The sequence below is a fragment of the Pleurodeles waltl genome, chromosome 4_2 (genome assembly GCF_031143425.1).
Source record: "Pleurodeles waltl isolate 20211129_DDA chromosome 4_2, aPleWal1.hap1.20221129, whole genome shotgun sequence".
NCBI classification, from domain to species: Eukaryota; Metazoa; Chordata; class Amphibia; order Caudata; family Salamandridae; genus Pleurodeles; species Pleurodeles waltl.
The window spans coordinates 13,911,419-13,929,572 of NC_090443.1; the positions used below are offsets into that span (position 1 = coordinate 13,911,419).

General features: G+C 44.0%; 1 protein-coding gene across 12 annotated transcripts in view; it reads right to left on the reverse strand.

Moving 5' to 3' along the window:
- The window catches only part of CACNA1A (calcium voltage-gated channel subunit alpha1 A), a 1,156,221-nt gene that overhangs the window by 133,724 nt on the left and 1,004,343 nt on the right, over positions 1 to 18,154 (reverse strand). For all 12 annotated transcript variants that reach the window (XM_069230415.1, XM_069230416.1, XM_069230412.1 and 9 more), the window contains one exon: positions 4,455 to 4,568. In XM_069230415.1, the coding sequence (XP_069086516.1) occupies positions 4,455 to 4,568 (114 nt within the window). The remainder of the gene's footprint in view (positions 1 to 4,454; positions 4,569 to 18,154) is intronic.

Here is an 18,154-nt window from a genome sequence, read left to right on the forward strand (position 1 = left end):
GGAATCAACCTACAGGTTCAGCTGAACCTCCATGAACTGAACATTGTGATTAAACTATACCTTGAACTTTCATTGTCATCTATGAGTTAGGTTTGTGTGCACATTAGAGACATTTACATTGCTTGGGATCGAGAATTTGGAAGATTTCCTAGGTCCCAGTAGAAGAAATAAAGTTATCACTCAGAAGAACATGGAGTAGGGCTAGGGAAGTCTCATGAAGATTTTATACTGTTGATAAATTAACTTTTGAACATTCCTTTGCAGCTTGCTTTGGTGAAATTAATGAAGAAATATTTTGCTGCCACCATATTTCCTTAATAATAGAGCAGATTCTAAAGATATAATGGAGCCAAACAAGAGAAATAGATGTAAATACACAGTAGGTGCTTTATTGCTCATTTTTGTTGTAGTACTAATAATCTTGCCAGTAGGAGTGTTTTACCTACCAGTCATATAGAAGAGGAGAAATCTTCTAGTAAGTACCCAAAACTATTAATCCTAAAACAAGCAGTAAGTTAGATGAGAAAGCATTACACTTAGATGCATCTAGGAGAGATTATTCTGCAAATGTATATTTCTGTTTATTGTATGAGTATATAGAGACTATGGAGGAGAGAGATTGCTATGTATGCACTCAGTTGCCTGCTTCTGTTTCAGAAGGCATCACCTATCATCATATTCCCATGACTTATGGAATTTCATGCCGTCTTTTCTCGAGTTTGTTTTACAGGACAGGACATTATCAATATTACCTTTCAAACTACGATTTAGTTAAGAGATCCCTATAATCGATCATTTGAACAGACATCCATTTCCCTTGGAAATGAAAATAATTGCAAGATCTTTCACACCTGTTTTCACTTTAGACACCGTTTATGCACACCAACACAATTTAACTTGTATATTATCAGAGGTTGAGAAGAAATTCCTGAATTTAGTTGAGAACAGAAGGACAGGGTTGGAAGCCAGCTTACAGTTAGATGAGCATTTCCAGAGTCAAAATAAGTGGACAAAGGAAGAAAACCACACATCAGTTAGCTGGAAGTTTAGCTGCTTTAGCTCTAGAATGGGAACACAAAGAAAGATTGTGCACTTGAATAGAAAGATCTGAGTCTGATAATGTGTTTGTGGGAAAGAGTGAATGTGAGCACACTTTTGAAGTTCGAGGGAATTATAAGTTGTATTTGGGTGGAGAGGGTACTGTTATCTCTGGAGTTTATTTTGTTTGTGGAAAACTTGCTTATTTTAGAATGCCAAAAGGATGGCATGGAATGTGTTATTTGGGGATTGTTTTTCCCAAAATTTATCATGTAGAACATGTTAACGATCCTGTTTGGACTCAAGATTCCCGATCTAAGCGAGGTGTGAGTGCAGAAGTGTTAAGAGATAATTTTGTTGCTTTAATCCTGTCTGTGGGATTGATTTTGAATGTTTTGAAGATTAGAAGGCTGTCTAGTGTAGTGGATAAATTAGCCACTAGTACTGCTGGAGTGTTACTGGTTGTAAATTCTGAGATGACAGCGATCAGATGAATGATTTTACAAAATCTCCTTGTGTTAGACATGTTGCTCGCAAAAGAGCGCAAAGTCTGTCAGATGGTGAAGGTCCAGTAATGTTGTACTTTCATACAAGATAAAAGTAAGGATTCGCAGAATGTATCAGGAATATTGCAGGGCTGACAAAGGATTTGAAAGAGCTGGAAGCAACTGGTGCATGGGAAGCGATTGGAGGTGGATTTTCTGCTATAGGTAGATGGTTTGGAAATTTTGGAAGTGGAATTGTAGTTTTGTATTGAGACCTTTGCTGATTATTTCCATAGTAGGAATAGTTCTGTTTTTTGGATACAAAATTTTCAGAGGAATGAGGATTCAGCAAAGCAGAAAGAGATCACACGTTGAGTTGGAAGATCATCAGTGTAACTATTACGATGACATAAAATGTTTGGAAGAATCCAGATAAAACGACTACGTTTTAGAGAGTCTCATTCAAGAATGAAGTGGGTTTGTGATGATGTTCCACGTCATCAGAGGGAAGGTTGAAGGAGCATAACCTGGCAGCGCCATTATGCTTCTTAAAATGTGAGAAGGAGTGATTATTTTTCTTTTTGTAATGTGTAAAACGAATTGTAAACTATAGTGCACGGAAATATATTCGTAAAAGTGCACAATGAAATTAATGTTTCATGTAGGCCACATTTGATACTCATTTACAAAAATGTCTATGTTATTGTATTTTAGAAATGTTATTCTTTATAATTATTTTATATTCAACAAGTTAGACATTTAAAGTATATTTGAACTAAAAGTATATTCATGTTAATTTTAGTTTGGTTGGAATGAAGGCTACATTATTTTTGTATGTTCTAATCTTCAACGTGAAAGCTTGTTTTTCCAAAGCTGCAGGTGCTGAAGCTAACAAAGAGCTCGTTCTGCACAACAGATAAGAGCTGCCGGAAGGAAGGAGTATCCTGTCATTGACAGTTATAGCTTTTAAGATTCCTGAATGTGAGAGTGTATCAGGGTTGAGTGTCAAAGTCTTTGATAGACTGAAGTAATAAATATAATTTATGTGCAGTTTTGTGTTTCAAATGAGAGTTTTGGTTATGATGTCATCACACCTAAAAAAACTTAGATTTAAGTGTGGTTTAGTTGGTGAGAGATTTAGATTCTCATTGCCCCTTGCTGAGAGCGAGCCTTTCTTGATTAGAATCTTCTACTGAAGTTCTGTTTGCTAACCTTTCTCAATTATTCCTTTAGTATTGGAACAGTTTAGGAGCTAGATTCAAGGGTTAGGCCAGAAAACCTAATTTTAGAATCTAGTCATCACATACTTTTCCTGATTTTCTGCATTGTTGCTATTGAATTTTGGTCTTTTATATGTTGCTCCGATTTAATATTGTGCAACGCCTTAATTCTCCAATGGTGATTTGGTAGAACTGTTCTATAGTTTTGAGGCTCACCTATATAATCTTGCCTCAAGTCTGTAATAAAGCCCTTTGAAACTTTAATTTGGACTCTGAGGTTTAATGTGTGACTATTGAGTTGCAATGTAATTGGTTTGAATTATCTGGTAAAATTATCTACTCATCCCTCGGAACAGACAAGAAAGATTCATCGGAACCCAAATAAAGAGATGGTCCTTGGGCTGGATTAGTATCACAAGGCCTTCTTACACCAAAAAGCAAGGAAGAACTCACAGGAAGTCCTGTGGTTGAGGTAGAGGAATAGTTTGCAAATGCCATGCTGATCTTCTTAGAGGTGCTTTGTTGTGTACCTTGGACAAAATTGGAAGAGTGTGTGTTACGTCGCCAACTCCGAGCTTTGCAAAGGTCGAAAAAGACTCAGCTGAGTCAAAGACTGAAGCCCTAGAATGTCAAACCGGTTGCAATCAGTAGGAGTAGTGTGAGAATCGACAAATGTGGGCCAACCGTCCAGTAATTGTTATCCGAGTCATCTGTCTCAAAAAGTACAAAAATAAAGCCTGAAAAATAACAGAGGATCAAATGAATCTCAGAGCTGTTGCTGAAAATGTCCAAACTCAATAGTGGAAAAATAAATTGCGGTGGGGTTAGTGCCCTTGTGCATTGTGGACTAGGAGAAGATTTACAACACCTCCCGTGACTCGAAGCCTCTTCAAAGAAAAACAAGATGTAATGTCTGAGCCCAACACTAGATGGCAGGAGTATGCAGAGCATGTGTATCTACAGCCATACATGCTACTAACATATTGGGGGTTATTCTAACTTTGGAGGAGGTGTTAATCCGTCCCAAAAGTGACCGAAAAGTGTCGGATTTACCACCAGCCGTATTACGAGTCCATTATATCCTATGGAACTCGTAATACGGCTGGTGGTATATCCGTCACTTTACCGTCACTTTTGGGACGGATTAACACTCCTCCAAAGTTAGAATAACCCCCATTGTGTTGTTAGAAATCATCATGTGTGGTGTTTATTAGATTAAACGAAAAGTGACTGTGATTATTAATCTGTTGAGATCTGTGTCTTTGCGAATGGTTACTGCACAGGAGATTGTTAATACCTTTGCTATGGACAGCATGACCACACCTTTAAGAGTGCAGAGTCTAGCTCTGGTCTTTGGCAAACAGGGCACTGGCCCCAGATGAGAGATGGTGAATGAGGGGGGGTCTGATGCACCACTCACAATAAACATAATAAAATTTAAAAAAAGTTTATCAAAACATCAATGAGCCAATGCATACAACAATAGCAGCACAATAGGCGCTAAAATTGCATCGAAAATAGTTCCCTATTTTTGAGAACTGAATTTGATCGCAGAACTCATTCTCTGCACTTTGCTCAGCAGTTTAATACTTTAGATACATTAACATCCAGAGAACACCCTCTCTGATTTGCCGTGCAATTGAAGTGAAACATATAATCAGTAGGGACCAGTATGCCGCTGAGAATACCATATGAAGAGCTGTAGGCTCACCTGATTTTCAGCCGGAAGACGTGGCATGGAGGCAGCTCGGCCGTGCCCTTCCATTGGGAGGTAGTGATCACTGTCTGAGTAGCCATCCCGGCCCATCTCCCTCATCTCCACAGACTGCATTAGATAACAGAAACCACAGACTTGAAGCTTTCAAGTGGGAATTCATTTTTTTTATTTATCAACAGAAAAATATTTGTTAATATAGTTAAATTAATTAAAGATGTAATTTAATATTATATTAATGGTGCTGTCACATTTTTTATTTTGTTTTACATTTTAAATAAATATGTAATATTATGTTACATTAATATTTACCAAAAAATGTTTTTACTAATACTTTACTATAGGAGACTCCATAGTCGGGGTGTAGATGCCCCTATGGTAATGTATAGGGAAAATCAAAAACGTTAATTAAACTTTATAATAAATTAGTAAAGGCATTTTTTGTGAACTTTTATTGTAAATTATATCTATAAATGTATTTTCTAGAACAAAGAAAAACAATCCTAGAGGATTAATTAACTTAATTTTGAATTAAACCTACACCTCACCTACTTGGTACAAAGTAAGTGGTAAGTTCATTCCATAGCCCCTCTCACATTTACTACTAAGGCCCTGATTTTGAACATGGTGGTTCAGCCCGCCATGCTGGCAGTGGCGGCTGAAGCCGCCAGCCGGCATGGCGGGCCAAACCGCCATATTATGGACATTGTGACGGCCGCCAGTGGCAGCCGTCACCCACCGCCAGGCTCCTGCCGTCAGGCAGCCTGGCGGCGGGTTGAAACACCATCCGCCAGGGTAGCTGCGCTACCCTGCAGATTATGTTTCATTCCATGTGAAGCCGCCGTCAATGTCCCGGCCAAGCCTTTCTGTGAGCCGGCAGGCGGAAACAATGTTTCCGCCCGCCAGCTCTCAGAAATGTTCATTTTCTGGCCAGCGGGGTTCCGGGGTCGCTGGCGATCAGTGTTTTGACCGCCAGCACGAACACAGCGGTTGTTTCCGCCGTGTTCATAATGACCACCTAAGTATTAAACTTACATGCCTGAAGATCCCCCCAAACAAAAGATAGAAGAGGTGAAGATTTACACTCGCTGGTTTGTAAACAGCATTTTTTAGTACTTTAGTAGTATTGCAGTGCTACTAAAGTGCTACAAAATGCAGTTTGTGAATAGGGCCTTTACTTGTGAAGGGAGATGAAAGAAGAACTTTCATAAGGCACAGAGACACAGAGCTCTGGAGACAGTAGAATTGTCATCTGAGGAGAAACATAAAAGAGACTCAAGGAGAATACACTGGGCTCTGGGGAGACAAGAAGACACTGAGGAGATACATAACTCTAGAGAGACAGTGATAAGACACATGTCTCTGGGGGGAACAAGGAATTAGAGGGCCTGATATAGAGCTTGACGGTATTACCGCCAATACGCTGTAGCAGTGGATCCGAGTATGCGTCAAGTTGATGGTGTTCCGACCTCTGTACTTAGATGTATTGTGGAAGAGCTGCAAACCACCACGTTGGGAGTGCTCTTCCGAGCTGTCAGGCTGATGGGTTCCCGCCGACTATATATATATTTTACAGTCCTACAGGTGGTGTACTGGTGTCAGATTGCTGACGGAGGGAGGCCATTGCGGGACCCAATGGACATTGTACAATGGCAGTGGCCATGGAAGAGAGGTAAGTCACACACAACCACTGTTCTTTAGCCATTTGTGCCCGCATGCACTACACACTACACAACACACCACATATACACTATTATACAGTGCCATTTCACACACTCCCATACAACCATGACACAACATGCACACTCTATTGACACTACATCCACACACGAAACAACCAAGACCACCAACACAACTACACACTCATCTACACAAACACATGCACACAAAAGCACAACTACACACATCACACCAACAACCACCACACAACAACAGTCACCTGAATGTTACATACAGCAACATAACACACAACCAAACATACACAACAATTTCAGACCTATATGCAAGTGGCACACAATCTGACACAACCACATCATCCACTCCTGCGCTCTCCACCTCAACCAGCCAATCCAGTCGCCCACACACATGCATGTAATGATTCACATACACAACTGGAAGCACAACATCACAAGTACAGGTCCCTTTGCCATGTGCACACATGGGCATAGTTGACAAGTGTGAATGTTATGTCATTGGGGTGCCAGCATTCATTTGGCAATGAATAGATACACTAAAAAGAACTCTGTGTATGTGTGCAATATGTGCCTTGTACCAGTGTGTTCCCATACATGTCCAACACAATTGTGTTCACGACATATGCATGTCACAGCAATTTAAAAAAATAACTGTGAGATGTATATGACTGCAGTGGTCCAGAGCTCATGTGCAGTGACCACAGCAAGTAGACTGGCAATGCACATTCCCTACCTTCAAGTCTGACAATGGGGTGGGGGGCTGAGTGTGTTTGTGTTCTCTCTTTGGTCCAGTGGCAGCAGCAACAGGTGGTCTTGGCCAGTTGTGTTGCATCAAAAACGGAAGTGGCATCGGGGAAAAAAAGGTAGGCTTTTACCTTACTTCTTCCCCAATCTGCCAACTTGGTGTGGAGGTAGCATCGCCACAGTTGGCTTGGCAGGAAGGCACATCCAAATTTGTTCAGTGGAGAGGGTGACTGGAGTCCCGCTATCAGCTGCTTTCTCCTATGGTGCTGTCAACACGGTTGGGAAGTTCTGGTGGAGTGGCAGGACTCTGGAGGGTTATCAGCTATAGGACCGCGCACATCTAAATCAGGCGGGCAGACCGCCTAGCAGGCAGATGGGTTTTCTTCTTTTTTTATACTCTTTTTATTTAAATTCACAATGCTCAGAATACATCATATATCAACATCATAATATAGTTTACACTTTGCTTTTCAGAGGAAGAAAGGTAGAATATTGCAATCTGACATACCAGTAAGTTAGTTTATTTACTAGAACACGCTCCCGTCTAGGTTGAGGAAAGAATATGATCTTTTGGCTTTCAGAAAGAAGCTAAAAACGTGGCTCTTTCCACAGTAGATATGGACTTGCTTTTCTTTTCGCCTGTTCCTTGGCCCTCTTACTCCTGCTCCTAGCGCTTCGATGCCTTGGCCAGAATGCGCTTTAGAAATATGAAATACATACATACATCATGCAGTCTCTCTGTGATCATGCATCAGTAGAACCAATGTTCCCAGCCTATGCACCCATGAGGTACCTCGCCATACATCATGACGCATATGTGTTCATATACCTCTAGAACTATGCCAGGGGGACCAAATTTTATCGTATTTCTGGACAGAGCCCCGGCCTTTATAGATCTCCTGTTCGACTAGATGACACCAATCCATGTTATATTTCCATTCTCTAATTGAAGGGGGCTCTCTTTCTCCCCATGCTTTGGCTATGTCCCCTTTTGGCCACTCCTGCTGCTAGTCTCAACCATGGTTTTTGGTGTCTGTGCCAATTTTCCTCCCCTGTAATATTTAGGATGTGCCAGCAGGCTTCCATTGGCACCGTCAGGCCTCTCACTCGGGTCAGTTCTGCTGCTACCTGGGACCAGAAACCCTGAATGATTGGGCAATTCCATAATGTGTGAAAAAAGGTCCCCACCAGGCCACACCCCCTATCACACAGATTAGAATCACTGTGGCCCATACGATGTAGTAAGGATTTGGAATAATATGACCTATGTAAAAGCCTTAGCTGTCAGGCGAAATTGGTTCCGGAACCCCACCTCGCAGGGCCTCTGCAGGGCTTCCTGCTAGTCTTCATCACTAATGGGACCTATGTCTCCTTCCTAGGCCTCTCGAAGTGTACGCAAAGAGTCCGATGTGTTATTCAGTATCTTTTTATAAATCAGTGATACTGCCTTGCCTGGAAGTGGCTCCAGTAGCAGTCTGTCTTCGAGCAGGATGTATCTGTGGAGGATTACCCTTCTTTTATGTGGCGTCGGCGTGCAGGCCTCATCTGGAGGTATTTATATCTCTCTGAGTCTGCCATGGAGAATTCATTACGGAGCTTTTCAAAGGAAATTCATCTCCCATTTCTCCAGACATCCCCCAACAACTCCATGAGGGTCGTCATTTTGAGCAGGGCCGCGCAACCCATTAGGGATATCTGAAGTGTTCGCCAATGTGACACATCGTTCCGCAATTGGTCCAGTTGTGGGCATAAATTTCTCTTGAGAAAAGCCTCAGGGCTCCTTGTGATATATATTGCCAGATATGTAAATCCCTCCTCAGTCAGGGGAATCCCACATCCGGGTGGCAAAGTGCTTTCTCCTCCCATCAGAGGGACTCTTCCCAATTTATTTGATATCCCAAATATTGTTCAAAGTTGTGTATAATGTGCAGTAGCCTGCCCACTGAATGATGTTGTTTTGTGACGTACAGTAGAACATTGTCTTTATTTAGGGAGCTCTGTGCTTCCCAGTTGTTTCCTTCCCTGATTCCCCATACGAGTGGATCCTGTTGTGTCCACTCGGCCAATGGATCCATGACCAAGGCAAATAGGAGCGGGATAGTGGGCATCCCTGCCGCGTGCCCCTACGAAGCATGAAGGAGCGTGAGACTGCTCCATTGACTTTAATCCTGGCCCTTGGATCATGGTTTAGATATTTGACCCACGAGCAGAACTCAGTGCCGAAACCCAATCTAGGAAGTACTACAAATAGGAAAGGCCATTCTATGCTATCAAAGGCCATTTTTGCGTCCAGTGATAATGCCATAGCAGCATCTGCCTCCGATGCCCGGTCCCATGCAGAATCCCATATAGTCTTCTAAGATTAAGGGGGTCATTATGAACTCAGCGGGAAAACCAAAACACCACCAGCGTGCAGATGACCGCCCCCCCTCCCCCCCCCGGCCACATAATGTACATTCATCTGGACCTGAACATTGACTCCTGCTCCAAAAGGAACCGGCGGCAATGTAGCAGTGCGGTGGGTGCAGCTGCACCCGTCGCGCATTTCACTGCCCATAAATCGGGCATGTGCGACGGGGCTGTGCACGGGGGCCCCTGAGGCACCCATTCCGCCAGCTTTTCCCTGGCGGGTTTAACCGCCAGGGAAAGGCTGGTGGAAACTGGAACATTATCTGGTGGGCAGCACTGCTTGCAGCACTGCCCTGTCAGTTATATAACTCTGTCATCCGCCAGGCTGCCTGGTGGCAGAAGCCTGGCAGTGCCAGAGTTACAATAGTGGCAGTTCTGCCACGTATATTATATGGCGGTCTGGGCTGCCATGTCGGAGGCGGTAATTACAGCCACCGCCAGCATGGCGGCCCACACTGCCACGTTCATAATGAGGGCCTAAGTCTGGAGCTCCTATTTGGCATAAAGCCCAACTGGTCTAGGTCCATCAACCTTGTTATAACTAGCTGGAGCCTTTTACTCAAAATCTTCGCAAGAACTTTCGCTTCTAGGTTAATTAGTGTTATAGGTCGGTAGGAGCTACATGCCGTTTGCGGCTTGCCTTTTTTATGTATCACTACCATTGTGGTTTCTCTCATGTCTGGTGGGAGGTATCCTACTGTTTTGGCCTCCTGGAACATAGCTAACATGTGTGGGGCCACTATGTTTGAGACACATTTATATAGCTCAACTGGTAAGCCATTAGGGCCCGTCGCCTTTCCTGACTGCAACCCCCCGATAACCTCCTGTACTCCCTCTACTGTCAGGTCCTGTTCCAGTGTTTCTCTATCTTCCACCGATAAGACCTGAAGCTGGAAGTCTCCCAGGAGTTCCCCACAGTCCCTTTTGGGGCGAACTGTCCTGGAGGCGTAAATCTGCTCATATTATGTGGCGAATGCCTCTGCTATTTCTGGGCTTGAGGCAAACCTCTACTTCCCCTCCGCCCATAGTTCTGCCACCCAGTTGCGACCCATGTCCCTCCTCTCTAGCCACACTATCAATTTGCAGGCCTTGTCTCCCACATCATGTAGTTGTCTCTGCACTGCCAGAGTGTGTTTCCTAGCTGTGTTTTCAGCTCTTTAAGCTCTTTCTGTTTGAGCTGAAGTCTGTGACAGTGGTCTATGTTCAGTTCTGTACTCCCTGTCACCTGTTTTTCCAAGTCTGTGATCTTTCACTCTATTGTATCATACTTAAGGCATTTCTCCTTATTTACTCCCCCAATCACTGCCTGGGTGTGGCTTCTTAATACCGTTTTAAATGCTTTCCAGAAGGTGCCCGCTGAGTCTACTGATTCTATGTTTTCTTTTAAATAGTTTTCCACCCCCTCTCTAATTTTCCCCTGCAATGTGCAACCTTTGAGGTGCCACGTAGCTATCCAGGGAGGCAGAGTTGTGGTCTCTGAGGAGCCTTTTAGTATTACAACTACTGGGGAATGATCTGAGACTCCCAGAGCCAAGTGTTGTGCGTCATGGAATCTACCTGCATTTGCCCTATGTATGAATAAATAATACAGGCAGGGTAGTTTTCTGTGGGATGCCGAGAGGTGTGTAAGTTGTCGGGCTTGTGGGTTGTGATTCCTCCACAGGTGTACCAATCCCATGGAGTCTACAAAGGATCTCAACTGGCTCATGGTAGCCCTGGGCCTAGCACTGGTCAGTCTATCACATTCTGGATTGACGGTGTCATTCATGTCCGCCCCTAATATTAAGTTGCCTACTGGCATTTCTAGCAGCACTGTTCCCAGCGCTGGAAGCGTTTAGTCCTGTAGTGTGGGTGGCACATATACAGAGCAAATGATAAACATCTGACTATTCCAGGTGCTGGTCTATGCCTCTTAGCGACGCAGAGGGTCAGTCCAGACCCGTCCCGGAATGAATGGTGTGGAAGTTCCGAGTAGAACCCCCACTCCCCTAGAATTATTGATAAATCCAGCATGTGTCACTAAGGTATATCCCATTCGATTTAGTGCCCTATAATTATTGCCTTTTAAGTGAGTTTCCTGCAATAGGCCTATATCCGGGGCTTGGCATTTAATAAATTGCAGTACTAGCATACATTTAATCTTGTTGCCCAGCCCTTTAACATTCCAGACCATTGCCTTCAGACGCCCTTTGCTGGTCATCTGCATTGCTTTGGTGTCTGTATAATGAGTCCTTTGCTGATAGCACAATGGGGCATCTCTTTCCCCTCCCTCCCTCCATCCCCAAGCTCTCCTCCCTCCATCTAGTAAAGCTGGTCTGAGCAAGAAACAAACAGTATACAATAACAAAAATGAACAAAAATGAACAATTCCCCATAATACACCCTCCCTGCAACCCTGCTTAGTAGGCTCAGAACTACCCACCCCCACAAATTGCAGAGCGCCTGTCACCTGTTCCTTAACATCAAACTGTATTTAGGGTTGGTTAACTCCACCTATAGTGACTATGGAATAGTTAACCGTGTATTAACTCCATAGATGTAGCTGTTAGTTGGCCCCTGATTACGAGTCATAACATGAGATGAACTACTATGCTGAGTATGCAAGGAAATGCAGTCTCCTTGACTTAGGGATGCTACACCTATGTGAGATATATCCAGTCGCCTCCCCCCCACCTGCCCCATCTACTCCTATCTGCATTATGTGATCCGTCAGGGCGACTCTCAGCCCTTTTCTCTCTCTGTATCATCTGCACGATGCATTGAGGGATCGTCCGATCTTCGGGTGTCTTGAGCATTCCTCACCACCTCTCTTCGTTGTGGTTGTCTGGCTTTCCGCCAGCCCTCGGTCCAATCCCATGCCTCCTCAGGCCGAGTGAAGAACTAGGATTTTCCCTCTAAGACTATCCACAGCCTCGCTGGAAACAGCATCAAGTATTTGATAACTTTTTTGTGCAGGACTTTGTTTAACTTCCTCAAAGCTTCGCTGTAGACTTTGGACCAGGCGCGTGAAGTCTGTGAAGATTCTAAATTGTGTATTTTTGTAAGGTAGGTCTCCTTGATTCTGTGCTGCTTCCAGGATGGTGTTCCAGTCTCTGTAATTGAGGATCCATGCTATAATTGTTCTTGGTGGAGCCCCTGGTTTCCGCAGTGGGATCAGCACCCGATGAGCTCTTTCCAACGAAAGGAAGTTAACAGGCGCTTCGGTCGGAGTTTATTAAGAATAAGATCCTCCAGAATGAGATCGACACTATGGCCCTCTGCCCCTTCTAGCACCCGCACCATGCTGATATTGCTCCTTCTTTCTCTTCCCTCTTGGTCTTCAAGCCTGGCCTCCATGATGTTCTGTTGCTTGGTGAGTAATTGGACATGTTCCTCTAAACGTTTAGACGTGGACTGCAGGGCTTGGATATGCGTTTTGGTTCCAGTATCTGTTTCAACTCTGAGATGGCCGCCATGATAGTGTTTAATGAGGGCTCAGGTATACCAATGGTGTTGCAGATGGGTTTTCTGTTGAAAAATCGACGGCGGGACTAAAACCTCCAAGATCTAAATAAGAATCCAGAGTTCTGAAGAATTAAGGAGGAGACATGAATGTGAAAAGTCACTTTGGTGGAACCCATGGATTTGAGACAAGTCACTAACAAGAGACATGAAGGAGACCAGCGCTCTGGAACAACACTAGGGAAATAAAGGGCTCTGGACAGACACCAATGAGGTATGTATCTATAGACGCTACATAACATTTAATTTCTGCAAGTAGTTTTAGGTCATTGTTAACCTTTGAGACAGAGCAATTAAGGGAACGGCAGAAAAGGGAGACAGAAGGAGGAACAGAAACACACATAACCCCTGACAAAGGCAGAAAGCAGGAATGAAAAAGAACCTGCAGGCGTGAGACAAAGAAGAACGAGGGAGAAGGTGGAAGACTAGGCATCTTTGGTATTTGGCAACCTCGCCGTTCAGCATTGCCAGCAGCAGGCTCCTAAGAAATTTGATTTGGACCCCGGTACTTTCTTCAAATTATTACATAGACATGGAGGACAGGCTTCTGAATCAATATGAGAAATCAAAGGACACAGGAGAGGCAAGGAGGAGACAGGGGGCTCTTGAGAGGCATTGAAAAGACAAGAAGCTCAGGTGGGACAGAAGGGAGGGAGAGAAACTAGGTAATGGAAATGCACAAAGAAAATACACAAAGGTATGAAGAGACACAATGAAGAAACACAAGCCTCTTAAGAAACGAGAAGGAAATACATGGCTCTAGGAAGTCACAAAGAGGGCACTCAAAGATCCAGGGATAAATAGTAGCGTCAGAGCTCTGTGAAGACCAGGAGGAAACATGGAATTTGAAAGGCATTGAAGAAACACAGGGCTCTTGAGAGACAGCACTCTTTGAAAACAGGGAGCAAAGAAAGGGCACTGGAAAAGAGATGACTGTGGCATGGCAGTGATGTTTTTAGGGATGTTCAGAGATAGACTCAGGACCCTAGAAATTGATATGGAAAAGACAGAGTTCTGGAGTGGTGAAAAGATAACACATGGCTGGAGAAATAATGCAGAGGCACAGAGTTCTTGGAAAATACATAGTGAGCAAGAGAAACATCTATTAACTAAAGAGGTGGCTTGGACAGCTCAAGGTAAAAATGGAGCTCTACAATTACACAGAGAGGAACAAATGATTTGTGTCTCAAAGGAGACATCATATGCTTAGGGTGATACTGAGGGCACTGTGAGATGCAAGAAACACTGGCTATACACATGGGATACTGTTATGTGCATAAAGAGGACTTAGAGACTCATCATTCAGAGATTCTGAATTCAATTAAATTAGTACAGAGGTAGATACACAGGATTCAGGGATGAACACATTGCAATGAAGGAGACTTAAGGTTCAGGAGGAGTTGCCTTGCTAAGGAGAGAGAAACAGGATTCAAGAAGTGACACACACAGCCCCCTGATAGAAACAATGGCTACTATGGAGGCATACATAGCAGAAGAATCAACACAGACAGCACCAACAGAGACAGCCAACCGATGGGGAATCACATAGAGCATGAAGAGACTTGAGTTTCAACAGAGACCAGTGTAAGAAAATGTGAATTCAGAGAAAACAGAGACATTACTAAGGGCCCTATGTTCAGTTTGTCAGACAGGTGTAAAGGCCCAAATGCTCACAGAAAGAAAGACTGAAGGCCAGTTCCTCCAAATAAGAATGTTCTTACTCTTTTGAGATGACAAACTAGTGCTTGGCAAATGAATCAGCATATGACCTAGTAGAAGCATTACACATTTCCTGAATTGGAACACCAGCTACAAGAGGTGAAGTGACTACAAAATGGGCTTTGGAAGCACTAAAGGTTTGCCACCCACTCTATATGTGTTGGCTACTGTAAAGGAGATCCAAATGGAAAAAGTTTGTAACTTGACCACTTTACCTTACAGCATGCTTGCAAATCCCTTTAAAAGACATCATGAAGCCTAACAGTCGTAGTCCTGTGTATGTAGTGGTTCAGATCTTACAAGGGTCATTCAACCATTCTTCTTATGACTGCCGAAGACAAACAAAGGACGGCAATGATGTAACTTCTGACATGTGACAGTTGAATGCTACTTTGGCTAAAAAGGAAGGCCTCATTCTTAAAAAATACCCCATCTTTTGTGAAAACAATAAAGGGAGGAGTAGCCAACAGAGACAGAACTTCTCCAATGGAAGTCAATGCCACCAAAAGGGCAATCTTCCAAGTAAGGAATTTCAGTTTGCAAGACGGCAAATGCTCGCAGGACTGCCTGCAATGACTAAAGTTAGATCCCAATGACCAACAACAAAGAGAGAAGGAAGGAATGTATTTTTCATAATACGTGGAATCTTAAATTGTAAATGTTGAGGAGGAGAGATGAGAGACTTGGAAAAAAGCTCATAGAAGCCAATCATGCCTATATTAAAACCCTTTTTTTCTAGATCCAAGATGAACTATAAAATGACAATGACCTTGCCTTTCAAAGGATCCAGAAAGCTAACCTTACTCTATGTTGCAAAAATCATCTATCCACTTGAGGAGACTGCCCTTGCTGAAAGATGTCTAGCGCAAAGTAGGATATAAATAATTTTTCTATGTAACTGAAACTTGTCTTGAGTTAAATGTTCAAGATTCACACAAGAAGGGTGAGAGATCTCAGAATGGGATGAAACAACTGATTGTTCTGAGATAGCAAGCCCTCCTTGACTGGGAGTTTCCAAGAAACATCCTGTGACAGCTGTAGCATGGCAGGGAAAACAAGACTTCCAGTACCAATCTGGTGTGCAGCCAAGAGGACCCTTAGAACTCTCTGCATCAGCAGAACTGGTGGAAACACACTGTGTAGACTGTATCTCCATAGGATAATAAACATATTTCCTTGTGAACCAAGGACTGACCTTTGTCTCAAGCAAGACATGTTTGTGACAGTTGCAACCAAATCCACAGTATGTATGCTCCAAGGTCCCAAGTTCTGATCCACTGCCTTCTGGTGTAGTTGCCACATGTGATTAGCAGACAAGAGGTGACAGAGAAGGTCTGTCGTCTGTTTTGTCTTCCCTGCTACATGAGCTACTAACAGACCAATTCCTCTGCGTGTGGTCCACTGCCAGAGTTATCTTGGTTCCTGGAAAAAGGCAAGTGATCAGACTAGTCCACGTTTGTTAAGGTAAGATATTTTTATTCATGATTTTCACTTGCCTTTTGCTAACTTTAGTTGGGAAAACCTTCAGAGCTAGACAAATTGCTCTCAGCACCATTAAACTGATATGCAGTTTGATCTCCTTTTGAGAATGCAGAGCATAAACTGTCAAGTTGTAGACCCAGGCACCCAATTCAGACAGGTAGGGATCTGTCTCTTTCTTGACAGGGGGAAAAAGAAGATTACACCAATGACCCCTGAAAACATTCTCCAGCAAAGTTCACAACAGCAGGGACTAAATTGTCTGACGGTCTGGGAGGATCAACTTTTTCACATACATAGAAGTCCATGTGACCCAGTAACTGCTGTTTCACTCTAGTATTCTGACGAGGTGAGGAGCCAACATCACAAAATAAAAAGATGGGCGGAGTATTGAAACATTTTAAACACTCATCCCCAGTCACAGATCTGGGTTTAATCCATCATTATTTTGCTTGCCACATAACCCCCAGTTTGGACCCAGCTATATACAAATTAGTCTTGAACCTGCTCCCTATTGGAACAGTCCAGCAAGAACTGCCAAGCCAGGTCCGCCCTGGACTGGAACCAAGCATCCTGGGACTGGTTTCAGGGCAAAAGTGGGATGGGGTCAGTGAGACTGCTGACCCCACTCTGTGACAAAGTGTCACTGATTGACACTCGCCCTGGGCGCTTCAGGGCTTAAACCTGAAGTGTCCAGGTCGAAGTCAATGGGTGATGCTTTCCTCGTCACCCAGGGGAGGGCCTCGAGGCACCTTTACCGAGCCGAGGAGGTAACGCCCATGGGAGCTGTGACCTCCTCAGCCCAGCAATGTTCAGCTCAAGCAGCCAGGAGTCTGCGCAAATCGCGCATGTCTGCTCCTGGCAGCCTGACTTGAACATGAAGAGCGGCTATCAGGCTGACCTTTGTTCAGCCTGACAGACACTCTTTATGAGGGGCAAAAGGTGGGTGGGGTGGCCCCTCTGCCCTAAAGGACCGGCCGCACCTGGTCTTGACCCTGCTCCCTGTGAAAACAGTCCAGCAAGAACTTCAGGCCAGGTCCTCCCTGGACCAGAAACAAGCATCCCAGGTCCGGTTTCGGGGTATCACCCCTCATCAGCAAGTTTATCTTGAATCCCATGGCGCAGCGAGCAATGGACCCAGGTCTGGGCATACCCTAGCCACGTAGGGTGCACATAACAACATCACAAAATAAAATGATGGACGGAGTATTGAAACTTTTCAAACATTCACCCCCAGTCACAGATCTGGGTTTAATCCACTGTTTTTTAGCTTGCCAAGTCACCCCCAATTAGAACGCAGCTATATGCAAATCAGTCTTGACCCTGCTCCCTATGGGAACAGTCCAGTAAGAACTGCCAAGCAAGGTCCTCCCTGGACCAGAAACAAGCATCCCGGGAGCAGTTTCAGGGTATCACCCCTTATCAGCTAGGCTATCTTGAATACAGTGGCACAGCGAGCAAGGGACCCACGTCTGGGCAGACCCTAGCCACTTAGGGTGTACATAGCAACATCACAAAATAAAATGATGGACAGAGTATTGAAACTTTTCAAACACTCACCCCCAGTCACAGATCTGGGTTTAATCCATTTGCTTGCCACGTCACCCGTAGTTTGGACCAAGCTATATGCAAATCAGTCTTGATCCTGCTCCCTATGGGAACAGTCCAGCAAGAACTGCCAAGCCAAGTTGTGCCTGGGACGGAAACAAACATCCCGGGACCGGTTTTGGGGTATTACCCCTCAACAGCCAGGTTAGCTTGAATCCAGTGGAGCAGTGAGCAAGGGACCCATGTCCGGGCATACCCTTACCACTTAGGGCGCACAAAGCAACATCACATAATAAAATGATGGTGGAGTAATGAAACTTTTCAAAAACTCACCCACAGTCACAGATCTGGGTTTAATCCATCGTTATTTTGCTCTTACGGTCACCCCCAGTTAGAACCCAGACAGAACGTTCATGAAGAACCCCAGGGCTAATATCTGACTGAAAGTTAGCACTCTAAATTGTAAATGAAGAAACCTGGCTACAAAGACAAGGTACATTCTGTGTTGTGAAATTATTGAGATGCGAAAATAAGTATCCTGCTAATCCAGTGAGCAGCCACTATGCAATGGAGGGTCATCATCTGAACTCATTAAGAATCTGA